General features: G+C 34.2%; 3 protein-coding genes across 4 annotated transcripts; all 3 read left to right on the plus strand.

Moving 5' to 3' along the window:
• Positions 1-1,968: 1,968 nt before the first annotated feature.
• LOC149386686 (uncharacterized) lies at positions 1,969-2,871 on the plus strand. The gene is made up of 2 exons (XM_089625706.1): positions 1,969-2,332; positions 2,464-2,871. Exons 1-2 carry the CDS (start codon positions 2,122-2,124, stop codon positions 2,661-2,663), a joined length of 411 nt encoding a protein of 136 aa, XP_089481832.1. The 5' UTR covers positions 1,969-2,121; the 3' UTR covers positions 2,664-2,871.
• Positions 2,872-6,564: 3,693 nt separating this feature from the next.
• On the plus strand, positions 6,565-8,512 carry LOC149386687 (uncharacterized). 2 transcript variants are annotated; one of them, XM_089625833.1, is made up of 5 exons: positions 6,565-6,875; positions 7,045-7,301; positions 7,621-7,711; positions 7,835-7,943; positions 8,070-8,512. In XM_089625833.1, the coding sequence occupies exons 1-5, from the start codon at positions 6,871-6,873 to the stop codon at positions 8,121-8,123; spliced, it is 516 nt and encodes a 171-aa protein (XP_089481959.1). In that variant the 5' UTR covers positions 6,565-6,870; the 3' UTR covers positions 8,124-8,512. The 2 variants fall into 2 exon arrangements, with proteins under 2 accessions (XP_089481959.1, XP_089481960.1); XM_089625834.1 differs by having other exon boundaries at positions 6,598-6,875; positions 7,877-7,943.
• Positions 8,513-8,784: 272 nt separating this feature from the next.
• On the plus strand, positions 8,785-10,345 carry LOC149386688 (HSP20-like chaperones superfamily protein). The gene is made up of 2 exons (XM_089625832.1): positions 8,785-9,270; positions 9,659-10,345. The coding sequence occupies exons 1-2, from the start codon at positions 8,961-8,963 to the stop codon at positions 10,087-10,089; spliced, it is 741 nt and encodes a 246-aa protein (XP_089481958.1). The 5' UTR covers positions 8,785-8,960; the 3' UTR covers positions 10,090-10,345.
• Positions 10,346-14,340: the final 3,995 nt, after the last annotated feature.

The following is a 14,340-nucleotide window of genomic DNA, read 5'->3' on the forward strand; positions in this document are numbered from 1 at the left end:
CTACATTCAGCAACGAGTTCCAATCCACTATCTTTCTTGAACAATTACAAACTTGGTTTTGATTATAATCTTCTACTGAGAAACCCCCATATTCTAGGGTTCTTGAGAGAAATCCTTTTTTAGAGATTTTTCGAGAGAGCAGAGAAAGAGAGTTGTTGTTTCTTTTTGTCTATCTAACGCTAGGACACGTATTTCTCAATTTATAGATCATAGAGAAACCGTTTACATAGATTGCTTAGGACGTAAGCTTTCTGCTGTTGACGTGCACACCAATACTGTGAACCAGCAGATTCAAACTTGATCCATCGGTTGTAATTCAATCCGAGTGAAAGAATAAGATCAACACCTCACAACTTGTTTTTTAAGAAATGTACACGATGTTTCCTTGTTTTTATAATTTCGAATATTAAGATGTGTATAGAGGTTTCCTTGCATTCATTATAAGAAGAAGACAAATAAACAATTCCACGGGATTTAATTAGATTTTTATTAAGGGCGGAGTTAAGAGTTAATTAAATTCCAATGTGATATCTTTCGTTTCAATCTTTGTTTTCTGGTTTCTTTGATTTGATTTTCTGAATTGTTGACTTCTTGTTGTTGAAGAAAGGTATATGTTGGTCTACTTTACACGATGTTTCCGGGTTTTATAATTTCGAATACTAACACGTTATACAGATTTCCTTTCCTTAACACTATAAGAAGACAAATAGACAATTCCACAGGATTTAATTAAATTTTTATTAGGACGGAGTTGAGAGTTTGATCGACGACGTCACGGCTTATGCACTGCTGAAGGGGACTGAAATGGAGAGACGCGTGGAGTTGTACGGATTGACACGTGTGATGGTAGTCGGAATCACATACGCGAGAGGCCCGTGGGAGGTGCCACGTGGATGGCGAGCGTCGCGTAGCGACGGAGGTCGAGAACTTTACAAGTGGAATCTCCACAGCAGATCTTCGTGATTTTGATGTGACCGTATTCGAGTCCTCGCTGTTTCGATTTTCTCTCCGTGTACACAAACTAACTAAATAAATACCTAATCACTGGTTTTGTCACGAGTGTTTGGTGTTGTGCCTAATTACCATAAAGGAAAAACAAATATCCACAGCCACCAGTTCTTGGATAACGATCAAACTATTGTGTGTACGAGAATATTCTAATTACAACGTGTCAAAGTTTCGTAAGATATTAGAAGGTTTCTCTTAATTAACGATAATCAATACCTAAATTACAGCATTTCCATTTTTTCTCTTTAATGTGACGCGATCGTTGGTTCGGTAGTAGTGGGAACAGAAGAATTATATGCGGATCGAGTGTTTGACCGACTGATGTACTATTTTTTATCCACTTAATTAACTTTACAATTATTTGTCGAAATTGCAAAAGCAAGTGATGGAATATTCGTAACCACTATAAATAAAATAAAACCTTAAAATATAGATTCATGAACTTGAGCTTATTAGTAATCATAAAAAAAAACAACCGACTCGACTGAATAGTTGAACTAGAAAGCACGCGAAGCGAACACAGTATATATGCAAAATGCAACGAGATAAACTAGAATCTCCTATCGTTAATCAATATATTCTCCAGGTGGCAAGATCTAATTGGCTTAAAAACACACAGCTACACTATGTCGAGACTCGAGACACCACACCTTATCCCAAACTCCTAACGAGAATTTGACCGTTTCTTTATCAAACACAAATAAATAACACACGGTTGACTACTTAATTAATTTTCTCTCTTCGCACTAAACGCACACGCACCACCAAAAAAAAAAAAAAAGGAAAGTTCACTTTCTTTTTCCAATCGCCTCAGGAAAAAGCCAAACCAAATACCAATTCAAACTCCAATTACTCTTCTTGATTCTTGAAAAAAAAATAAAATAAAAAATAAAAAACTTTTTTTTTCTTTCCACAAATATAAAGGGAGATCTAGATGTCACGCGCATTATTTAACTAACTCCCACATCTTATTAAAGCATATAAATTTATATATATTTTTTAATATTCTCATATCTTTCTTCTTTAAATATATGTACAGACACACCACCAACCTTCTGTGGAAAAAACAAAGCAGAACTATTTGCGCAAAAAGAAAAGAAAAGAAGAAAAAAAATGTCGTGTATGATAGGCTCTCAAGGTTTGGTTTTAGCCACGGCCATGGTGGTTTCAAGCACTTTTCTTTTCCTGACTTTCTCAAGGCAAAAGGCTTTCTTTCAACAGCTTTCCGAGGACGATCAATATCGTCATCACAATCATAGTCGAAATCACCATCGCGATTCCCAAGAGCTTCAAAACCGAACTCCACGTTCGTGTCTATATTCCGGTATGTGCGTACGTGGCAACTATTATTTATTAATATAGTAATTACTTTGCTCTGCTACAATACGTACGTGGCGAGCGATTCGTTTCTTTCTTTTGAACGACGTGTATTGATTGATTATATGGATTAATTAGGTGATAAGAACAAGAAGACGAAAAAGAGAGTGCGATTCGCGGAGAGTGTGAAGGAACCGAGTGGGAATGGAAAGGAGTTTAGGAATCAGCAGAGGAATAGGCGAAACAGGAATTGTGGGAATGAAGTTCAACGAATGCCTGGGAATCATATCGCTCTGTACAACGGAATTCTTAAGAACCGAGTCCAGTGTTCTTATTGACACTCTTTTTTTTTAATCGTTTCTTTGATTTGTTTTTTCTTATAGGAAGAAAAAAAAATTAAGTACTATAATTTTTTCCTTTTTTTTTTTTTTTTGGTCCTGCTGAGAAAATATTTGTACATATTAGCAAAGCTTGCATATTAGCTTAAATTTGGAGCTGTTTTGATGACGCTCAAATGACTTTAATATTATCAGGGGTGTTTTTTTTCGGTTCTTTGACACTTTATACCTTAAGAGAAAAATTGAGTTTGAAAGTGTTAAAATTTTCTAGTACTTCCAAGTTGGCTATTCATTTAATATAGATAAAGTTGCGATCTTGCACAAGAAGTTACTAGCTACAAAGACTGCTTTAATTTTTTATTTATTTATTTTTATTAATGCCGCTAGCCAGGTAGTTAAACCACTATTGCACCGCATGAAATATTATATAAAATAGGTTTTAGTAATAATAATATTTGAAGCTTATTGAATTTATTAACGTAAAGATGATGGGGATTGGTTGCCGGTTGAGAATTGAATTTGCTTTACAAATCCATGAAATGAATAAGATAAAGCATAGTTGATGAATCATTCATATATAACTTGGGTGGCTTTGTTTGTATCTTCGCATTATTTAGTCCTACTTGTTTCTTTCTGTCTTTCTCTCTATTGCTTCCCTTTTCAGCTAAAAGTTGGTCAAATAAACAGAACCATTGGCTTCGATGGCTCTTCCTGTTGTAATTTGTCATATAGCCCTAAATCTAACTCTCGACGAATATTTCGTAATTATTGAAGAAATTGATACTAAATTTTCTAGAGATATCAGTTAGTAGCGGATATTTATTTAATGAATATTTATTATTAGCAATTCTTGATTTTTTTTAAACAACATCAAAATCCAAATAACATAAGTACTGAGAAACTTATCAACAAATATATTTGTATAAGAACGAAAACAAAAAAAAAATATACTTTATTAAAAAAAATGTTTATGGGTTGCGTAAATAAAAAAAAATCAATTATATAGATATCGTCATAGCTCTTTTTTTTTTTTTTTTTTTATTTAAATGAAAACTAAATTCTTTCGATTCATGGAGATATTTACTATATGTCTATTAACTATTATAATTGTTTTTATTTTTGTTCAATGACTAAATAAAATACTTGGAGACTTTTGTCGTTTTTCGTTTCTATCTGCAATGACATGATAGTAAATTTGCAATGACATGATAGTAAATTTGAACAAAATTTAGTGTGCTCATTGTATGATAGACTATTGTTGGACCGTTTATTCGCTATGATTGAAGTTTGAAAATATGTATCCTACATCGTGTTTTTAATATCTTATAATAACACATTGACTTGTTTGATAAGCCGTGTCTAAAAAGATTCTAAAGACACGAACCAGAGAGAAGAAAGGAAAAAAGAGTAAAAAGGTTGTGGGAACTTTAGCCCGAAATCTAAAACCCTAATCGATGAACTATCAAGATAACAAACACACACGAAAACAGAACTGTGCAAGAAAGTAAACGACACAACAAAATTACCGAGGTTCAGACTCAAATCAACAACGTGTTGATCTGAATCTTAATCCTCGTTGAGCTCCAATCGGAGAAACTCAGGTACTATCTTCAGTTCTTCGATTACACCCTCCGAACCTCTTCTCACAAACAATCTCTCACTCTCACAACCAATATTCACTCAGTGTTTACAACGAACCAATTACAACAACTCACACAAGGAGCTCACGATCAAGATGATCGAACAGGCTCGATTACACACTCAGAATATTCAGAGAAGAAGAGAAGAAAACACTCAAACCCTAGCAGAGCACAACCAGAAGAGATTAGGTCTAATGAATGAAGACCACGGTCAAAGCTCTCCTTATATATCCTTCAGATCTGCTGGGGAGAGTCTCGTTCGTCAGATTAGACCCGATCCAACGGCAATCAACAAGTCACGCATAACACACTCGTCTCAACAGACTTAGTGTCGTTTATGTGCTAACTTGTTACTACCTGTCGTTCATGGCCTAATGAGCTGGGCCTCCGGCAAATGATGTTGGGCTTCAAATCCAACAATCTCCACCTTGAAGTCCAACAGCTCGTGCAATCGAAGTCTTCTTATAGTACCTGGCTTTTTCTACGATTATCATCACTCGGTACCTGCAAAACAATCATTCAATAAAGAGTAAGTCCAGGCAGTGCTTGAACTTAGCAACAGTAACAACTTTAGTTCCCATATCGGCTGGATTATCCTCAGTATCAATTTTACACAATTTCACAACATTAGTGGCTATCAAGTCGGTAAAATCGTGTTTATTGTTTGAGCTAGGCCGTGCTCGACAATATGTCTACGTTTCGTTCCACGGGACCATTTTGTTGGTGAGAGTGAAGACATGAAAAGCGGTAAGTACATCTCTATCTAGTAATTTACCGCTTATTGCGAGTGACAAAGGTTTAAGTTTTTGTTTCGCGATATTGTAAAGATCACATGTTGTTATAACTGTTAATCAAACACTTAATGAGTGGTTTGAGTGAAAGTGAGGAAAATTCAGATTTATGAATAGTCTGAATTGAAATTTATAGATAACATAAAAAAAAAGCATTAAAATGTTGAATTCTAAGATTAATGTGTACTATTTCTAATATTTATAGATAACTAATTAGTATAATCTATCTTCTCACGTATATTATCAATAACATTAACAGCAATATCACATAACAATCCATGATTTCATCCTATCGCTTGTTACAGCGGATTTTTGGCTTTATCAAAAATGGAGTCACGCTATGCATAAAATGTGTGCATTACGCCATTATCATAATTTTTTTTTTTAAATACGAGTAAAATTGCAACGAAATCCCCCGTTTTTTTTAACACCACGCAAAAAAAAAAAAGATTCATGGGCTGAAATGGGCCCATAATACAAAGGTTTTGGTCCAATAAAAAGGCATGTGAAGCCATCAAGTAAAATGGACCACAAAGACCCCACTACAATAGCGTCGACAATGTTAATGCACTTTTATTTTTATATTGCAAGTGGACAGTAAATAAATTAAAAATCCATGAATCAAGTGAAACGGAAGTCCCATCCAACCAATCCAATTGGATTGCAGTCCAATCATTTAATAAGAAAGTTGAGTGAGAGGTCTGTGTTCCTTTGCTTCCTAGTTACTTCAGTTCAAGCCCAACTAGTTTGACCACAACCACTTATTTGTTTATTTATTTCCTTCTCATCAAATTTGTGTGTGTGTGATTTTAATTTTATGAGGTTTGGCTCATTTATTCTAAATACGGTGGTTGATTGATAGTAGGTTCCGGGGACTTCATTGTTAAATTATTGAGATCATGTTCTGATATTTGGTCAACGCTAAACTAATAACTTTCATGTTTAGGTGAGATTTTCTCTTGAGTCTTGTCTTGCGCTATGTGGCTTCATCGTGAACACGTCGCAGTTAACATTTCGTATGAAAAGAGAATGAATGACAATTTTTTTTTGTAAATACATTTGTCTTAGAGATTGTATATTAGGTCTCATAAGTAGAGGAGACTTTTTTAACTAAATTTTGTGACACCATGTTGCATCATATCAACGTTAAAGGACATCCAAAGCTCAGTTCTCTTTTATATATATTTTTACCATCTGTTTACAATCTTGATTTTTAATTTGTTTTTTATAACAGATTTAACCGTGATTAAACTTGAAAATTGAAACAACCCTTCAATCCTCTTGATTACAGTCTATTGTAACTATTTGTACTATATTTTACTGGTTAAGTAATTTTTTTTTTTTTAACATAACAGGTCGTTTTTTTTTATTTTATTTTTGGATCAAATTTAACATAACAGGTTAATTTGGCTAATAAGTTACTGTAATAATGATAGTAATAATAATAAAAAATAAAAAAAGTAGTAAGAAAGACGTCATTTTAGGCTTTTAGCCAGAACTAAAAGAAAAGAAAAGAAAACAAACCAATCCAACCCATAATTGGTGTATCTTATGATTTATTATCTAATCTTCGCTATATTGCAAAAGTTTTTCTCTTTCCTTTTGCCAATAATTGCCAAATTTTCCATTCTTATTCCTTCTAAACCCTACTTTTCAAGCTTCGTCTCCTCAGAATTGCGTTGTTTTCCGTTCCTTCGCCTGAAATAGAAAGCCAATTGATCTTCTTCAGATCTGCTCATATCACTTCCTTGATCTTCCGCTCATACCAGTGCAGCCATGGGGTAAGTTTTCTGATTCCTCTTCCACAATTAGGGTTATCGAACTTTAACTTTGGTGCTCAAATTGAAGAAGTTTTGGCCGATTACTAGTCTTTGAGGACTCGTTTTGACCGATTAACTACTCTCTGAAGGTGATTAGTAACGGAAACAAATGTGATTTGTAACAGAGCAGTGGTTGTTTATCATCATGGCGTACTAAGCCCAAACCAGAGCCTTCCGTGAGTTTGACCGAGCCGCCGAAGAGACCGTTGCTGAATTCGGCTCGGTCTTCTCTGAGGAAACCCTCGAGCGTCTCCGAGGACTTTTGGACGAGCAGTGCGTTCGATATGGACACCAGCGCGGTTCAGTCGCAGGGAAGCATTTCGTCGATCAGCACCGTCAATCACGCTCTCGATCCGCCATCGAATCAGCTTGAATTCGTAAATCACGGTGAGTTTTCATTCGATGTTCTCGAGTTTTCGTTCGATGTTGTAGGTTGCTTGATTGGTGGACATTTGGTGGGACTCTCTAGATATTGGAGAGTTATTATAATTAGTAGATAATTTAGGGGTCAATATACAGATAATGGCGGAACTAGTTATCAGTAAAATTGAGAAGAAATTTACGATCTTTACTTGTAATTCGACTGTGATTTTTTCGATTTTCTGGTTCCTAACAACATCGATGGATTTGGTGTAGTTTATAATACTCTTTTAGGATGTGTTTATGTGAGGTTAGAAACCGGGTTTTTTTTTCTTGTGAATTGCAGGTCTTCTTTTATGGAACCAAACGAGACAGCGATGGATAGGAAATAAGAGATCCGAGAATCGGCCACCAATGGACCGAACATCGAAATTAAGGTGCCTATTTTCGGTCCTTCGAGTTAATATGTATATACTTTTTTTGTTCAAGATAAGATTAATTGTCCCCAAAACTCTTGTGTAAAAGTAGAGTGAAACTATTTTATCTTTTTGCTCTCTCAGAGCTCAATCTCTGTGCATGGTTGTGTTGTTATGGCTTTTCAGTTGGAACGCAACATACGAGAGTTTACTTGGGACCAACAAGCCTTTCCCTCAGCCCGTTTCTCTACCCGTAAGTTCTCTCACATCCACACGCAAAAAAAAATATTAAAAAAAAAACAAAACAAAAAGAAGAACCTTTGAAATCGTAATTCCGTGTGTATTCTGAATATAAGCTTTGTGGCGACTCGAATCGCAGGAAATGGTTGACTTTCTTGTGGACGTTTGGGAACAAGAAGGAATGTACGGTTGACTTGTTCAGGTTTCCGAAATCTCACACAACCTATTCAATTCTGCGATTTTATTCTTTTTTTCCTATACGTGGCTTCCGAGTGTCTCTCCGTTGCAAATAGACGAAGCAAAAGCACGGCATTTTATACCAACCAACACCATAAGATATGTCCATTGAAATTTCCGGTCCGTTTCTCTTGAGGCCTATGAAAAATGTTGGGCCATTTGTATGAAAAACTTGAACCAATTTTTTTTTTTTTTTTTTAATTCTCTGTACCGTCCTCGGATTGTGCTTAGGTTTTTCATAGGGTTGGTTGTCAATTGGGGTCCTCAAAGAAATGGAGGACTTTCGAATATTATTTCTGTAATTGTCATCACATATGTTTTCTCTATTAATGATCTTTTACCTTATCTACAATAATTGCATTTCAAATACCTTCACGTTACAAGTTTGTGTTTTGTCTCAAACACTTTGCACGTGTAGTGTAGGGATGTTTTTAGTAACTTAAACGTATATTTGGGTGATGAAATGAAACGACGTGTGTCTGCAAAAAAAATGACATTTTTCGGATGGGAATATTTCATATAAGCAATTGAATTGGATTTTCTAAGAAGCTTTTTGCCTGTGGCGTTGGCAATAGAAAATGGTGACGTGTCATCCAAGTTCGATTTTCCTCCGGAACACTCTTGAATATCGTCACTAATACCTTAGAGATATGCTTTAGAAAAGCCAAGAAACTCTTGGAAAAGAACATCGTAGAGTCTTCACCATCTATTTTAAATATCACAAGATCTCATCTTTTCAATTCATCTAGAACAAAAAAGATTAACAACCTACAGAGCTAGGCAGTGATTGAAAATGGCTCTCTCTCGTTTGGCGTTGAAGAACTCGAACCTAAGAGTTCTCTCTTTCCCGCCATCTTCATCCTCCGCCACCGCGGCTTCTTTGCTGATCGGCCGTGAAGTTGACGCCAACAGGCATTTCAGCTCAGAAGGTCAAACAACAGACAAAAAGACCGGTGATAATGAGAGTTCTGATCCCAAAGAGGTGATCTCTACTTCTTCTAAAGAACCCAAACACTCCAAATCCTTGTTCTCATGGAAACCATTCAAGAGGGGTCTATGGAGATCAAGGAATACCGACCATCACTTTGCTCCTTCCCTTTTCGGTACAAACCTCTCATCTCTCTCTTGTTATATACAATATGTTTTTGTGACATTTTGCTTTTCAATATTTTAGAATATTTCGATCCATAAATTATTGATATGCAACATTTTTTTAGTCCTTTTAAAACGAACTTTTTATTATAACGTGATGAATATGATAAACAAATTAAAAATATATAAATAATGCCCAAGCTAGATCGTTTAATTAGGTTTTGAATTCTATAACAAAGCTAATTTTATTTCAAAGTGATCAATAATTCAGGGCCAAAATACTTTGATAGAAACAAAAATTAGGAACTAAAATCACATAATAATAATTAAAAAAAAAAAGCTTAGAAATTATACAGGCCCAAAATATTCTGTGTATCAAGTCAACATTTTGGATTACAGAATTGATTCCACCGGGGGTTGGGAACGCTCTGATGGAAGCGAGCGAGAACATGAACAAGGTTTTTGAGAAGTTTAACGTGACACCATGGTCTCATCTTCCGATGCGAGTGAAGGAGCAAAACGACTGTTACAAGCTGCGTTTCGACGTGCCTGGGCTCCGAAAGGAGGACCTGAAAGTGGGTGTGGAGGACGGGGTTTTGGTGATAAACGGAGAGGCCAACAAGGAAGAAGAGAAAGGTGGGTCCGACTCGGAAGACGACGTGTCGTATTACTCGAGGATGTACGGATACTATCACTCCAGTGTTGCGTTGCCTGAAGACGCCAAAGTTGATGGGATCAGAGCGGATTTGAAGAACGGTGTGCTTCGTGTCGTTGTTCCCAAGGATGAGCACAAGCCTAAAAAGGAGGTCAAGCACGTTCAAATACACTGATCTCATCTTATCACCCATATCGATATATATGTACGTGTACTACGTGTACGTGTATATGAATACGTGTGTGTGTCTGTTGGCAAGTTTGTTTTTGGGAAGCTCTATGTGTGTGTATCGTGTACCGTGTACCGTGTACGTGAGTATACTTTTACTATACTCTTTTTTTTTTTTTTTTTTTTTTTTTTAATTTTGTGTGTGTGTGTAGAAAAGTGTAAGCTGCCTGTAAGTGTGGAAATAGAAATGGAAAACTTTGCTACCCAGGGGTTGAAATTGAAATATCGGGGAAAGCGAGAGAAAATTGGTCAGTATATTTTGTTTTGGCACTTTCCGGTAACGATACGAACAAAGCCGTTAGATATCGAAAAAATCATCGATTAACAGCAGAAAATCGGATCGGTTATAGAAATATCGAAAATCAGGTCAATTTTTAATATTACAAAAAAAGGGGGTCCATTTTCTTAATTTTATGAGTGTCAATTATCGAGTACTATCAATCACGATCTCCCGCGGAGTACTTTTTCTCATATTATGAAAGGTCTTTCACTTACAACGAGGGCTCTTTACCAAAATCTCTCATATATAGTCATTCCAGTCACAGATGAAGCATCATCTCCATAGTCCAACATTTAACACTAACAAATATTAATGAATGAAACATATAATTAAGTATTAATATTTTAATGAATGAAACATATAATTAAGTATTAATATTTTTGTAGTTATTTTTATGTTATTAGTAATATATATATATATATATATATATATATATATATATATATATATGTTTGTATTTGTTTGTTCATTGGATATCTCTCAATAAATTCGGTATTTGTCGGTTTATCATGTAGGTAATAATAATTCATCGGTACACTTTATTTTATATTCACTAGATACTCTGATAAATCCTTGGTATCTTTCAGTATATCTGTAAAATCTGAGTTACAGTACGACATCGGTAACGATATTTCAATCCTTGCGTTAAACTAAGCTTGTAATGTTTCAAATATTTTTAGATTTAATGTTTCTTCGCAAACATCGACTTGAAAAATATATTTTTCAATAAAGAATTTCTTTACATTATTTTTTATTAGTTTAAAAAGCGCTAGCATATATAAGCACATATTTTTACCCTTGTAAATGGGAGCTCACGTGCATAAAATCCGACATGTGGTTTAAAAACATTTATGGTGACTAATCTCTGCGTCAAAGGTTGCGTTGACCATAACTTGAAGACAATGACAATATCACATTCGAGAACTTGAAGAAAAGACGATTTGTGAGTCTTGATTATAGCACTATCACTTCCGCCAAATTAATTGATTTTTTTTTTTTCTAATATACACTTCTATATATCCATTCGAAATATGCTATGAAACTGGTTGAAACAATTTCTAAAATGAGGTACGTACTTGCCAATTGACTATGACACAAAAATTTTAAAAAAAAAATCTTCAATTATCAAGTCAATACAAAATTTGAATTTGAATATATTTATCTTATTACGTTTGTAGCGTATTTTTGTTTAAAAAAAATGAGAGAGAACTGAATAAATTAGATTTAAAATTTCTTGAGCACTTCACACATAAAATCTTTCTTCGAATACTCGCGAGCAAGCTGTTTAAACAAAAAAAGCCCTTTATAATACAATTTAGACTTACATAATTCCTCCTTTGTTTCCGAAAATAATTTATTTCACTTCTCGTCACCGGATTATTAAAATGATGTAAACGAACATAGCATTCTCATAATCCGAATGAGAGGAAGTTGAATGCTTGAAATACGGGCACATTAATAAGAAATGCATACAAAATAAGCTATTTTTTAAAATAAAGAGTAAGAAGTGAGATCTTATAAGAAAATATTTTGGAAAAGAGATAAATCGGGAATTTCCACGAGAACATCTTGGGGTCCCAACATCTTATGTAATGGACTATTATTGGGCTTGACTATTCTGACCCATTTGAACCGGGACTTGATAAGTTGAACAATGTTGTCCTCTGGGTCACATAATTCAGTCATATAAAATCACATTTAATATATCTACTGAATTTTAGAAAAATAAAACTTAGTATTTCAGTAAAAAAAATATACTATGGTAAACTTTATAATTGGTAAATATATGGAGTTGTAAAAATTCACACGTTAGTTTTTTAGTTTTAAGATTTATCAAGTATTTTTTTTTAAATAATAAAATATAACACTATCAAATATCTTCTGTAGTGTACGTAGAATCGTTGGCATTATACAGTTTTCTCGATATGATTTATGATTGACTTCTTTGTAATTGACATGTTTGTTAATGCACAAGCATGAATTGACATCCACAATTTCGAGTAATTTGTCTAAAATCTAAATTAAGGCAAATTCCAATCCTACGATCAAGACGGTTTGAGAGACAAGACTAGGCAAGAATTGAAAAGACCACTGGAGTCCTGGCACGTGTCTGTTGAGAGGAATGACGTTATAGTTATGATTTGAACAGTATGGTAAGTACGTGTAAGAACAGTCTTATCACACTTTATTTCTCTCTCTTATTTTTTTTTTATTATGATTATTTGTTTTTTTGTTGCCATTATTTCAGTTTGAAATTTCTATGAGAAGAGAACATTACATGGTGCAGAAATCAGGACCACTGAAGCCACGCCTTCTATTTATATTCATTTGAGATGACCATAGATAAAATGATATGTGAAATCAAGATCACCTATGGATGAGTGGTCGTGGTACTTTAATTTGTCTTCTTCAGTAATTTGTGGATTGACATTACAACAATATTTTAAATATATTCTTTTTAAGTGCATGTATTTATTCCTTACATAGCATTAAAGTGTATAATTCAGCAAATGCTATTAAATATCTGTGTCATATAATTGCTTGTTTTAAGTAGCTTAGTTAGTTATATTTCTTTCAAATAAATATATAATGTGACATATATGCATGAATGTTTTATTTTTCGTGTATGAACGTTCGTACATAATTTCTCAAAAAAGACAATAGTAATTATGGAATTATGAATGACTTTTAATTACCAACAGTTTGAGGTAATGATATGTATACGGCTAGTTAAAAATATAAGCGCATGAAAGTATGAAACTCACAGTCAACCCAAAAATAAAAATGAAAATAAAAAAAAAGGGTAAAGGCACAGTTTACTTCTGGCTCTACATTGCCTTGGCGTACGTTGAAATAAAAATAGCAGGTTTTTAGTAAGTTATTCATGTTGTTCATAAATGCACTGCATTACCATTGTTAAAATAATAAAATGCACTGAGTGACAGTGATTCCGTGATACTTAAAATTTTATCAGAAAAAAGAGGGTTAAACATCGGTTTCTATACAAATAAAGCCATAAACAAGAAAGTGTGTTATAGTATATATGTTCTTTTCGTATACAACTGTTTATGGTACGAAATGCTTAAACAATATTATAAACTGAAAAAATTGCTAGCCGATTCATATAGACGAAAAAAATCATGGTGATAAAAAAAAAATCTAATACACTGTTTATAGTCACACCAAGCAAAGATCCTTTATTCAATCTCCCATAAATAATTTAAGTCCTGATGTAGCTTGAAACTGGAGATGGTCGAAGCATTGACGTATGGTAAGGATTGGATTCAACATAGAAATCAAACACAAGAAACATTCATGTGCTTCGATATTCTTGACGATTTTGAAGTTGATTTCGCAAATGTAAACATCAATGGTTAGAGTACCTTGTATACCTAAGGGATATCCCGGCCCTTGTCCGGGATAATTTTTCAAATAATTAACGAGGCAAAGGGTGCTATTTTTCCTCGTCGTCGCACCTTTTTAGGGGTCGGTGATGTTTTTTAGGAGGCCCATTTTTAATTTCACATTCTTTTTTATTATTTTTTTCTACCCACTTAGTTTAAAATCTTTTCAATTACATCTTTCTATTTAATTATTTAAAATCATTTAAATGTTCACATTCTTCTTTATTATTTTTTTCTACCCATTTACTTCAAAATCTTTTCAATTAAGTCATTGTATATAATTATTTAAATTCATTTAAGTCATTTTTTTTAATATTTTTTTTAACGCCTAACAGGGTCCGAATCTCATTAGGCGGGACTCCCGTTACCGTCCCGTTCATTAACGGGACGGGACTCCCGTTTGGCCAAGTAACGGGAGTCCGGGCTTGGCGGGAGCGGGAGTAGCGGTATCTCCCGCCAAGCCAGGTTTAAGTTTCAATAGTATTACTGTATATATTAATACAGATGGCATAGT

Source organism: Urtica dioica, chromosome 9 (genome assembly GCF_054948205.1).
Source record: "Urtica dioica subsp. dioica isolate 48M chromosome 9, U.dioica_male_clone48M_v1_H2, whole genome shotgun sequence".
In the NCBI taxonomy this organism is placed as follows: Eukaryota; Viridiplantae; Streptophyta; class Magnoliopsida; order Rosales; family Urticaceae; genus Urtica; species Urtica dioica.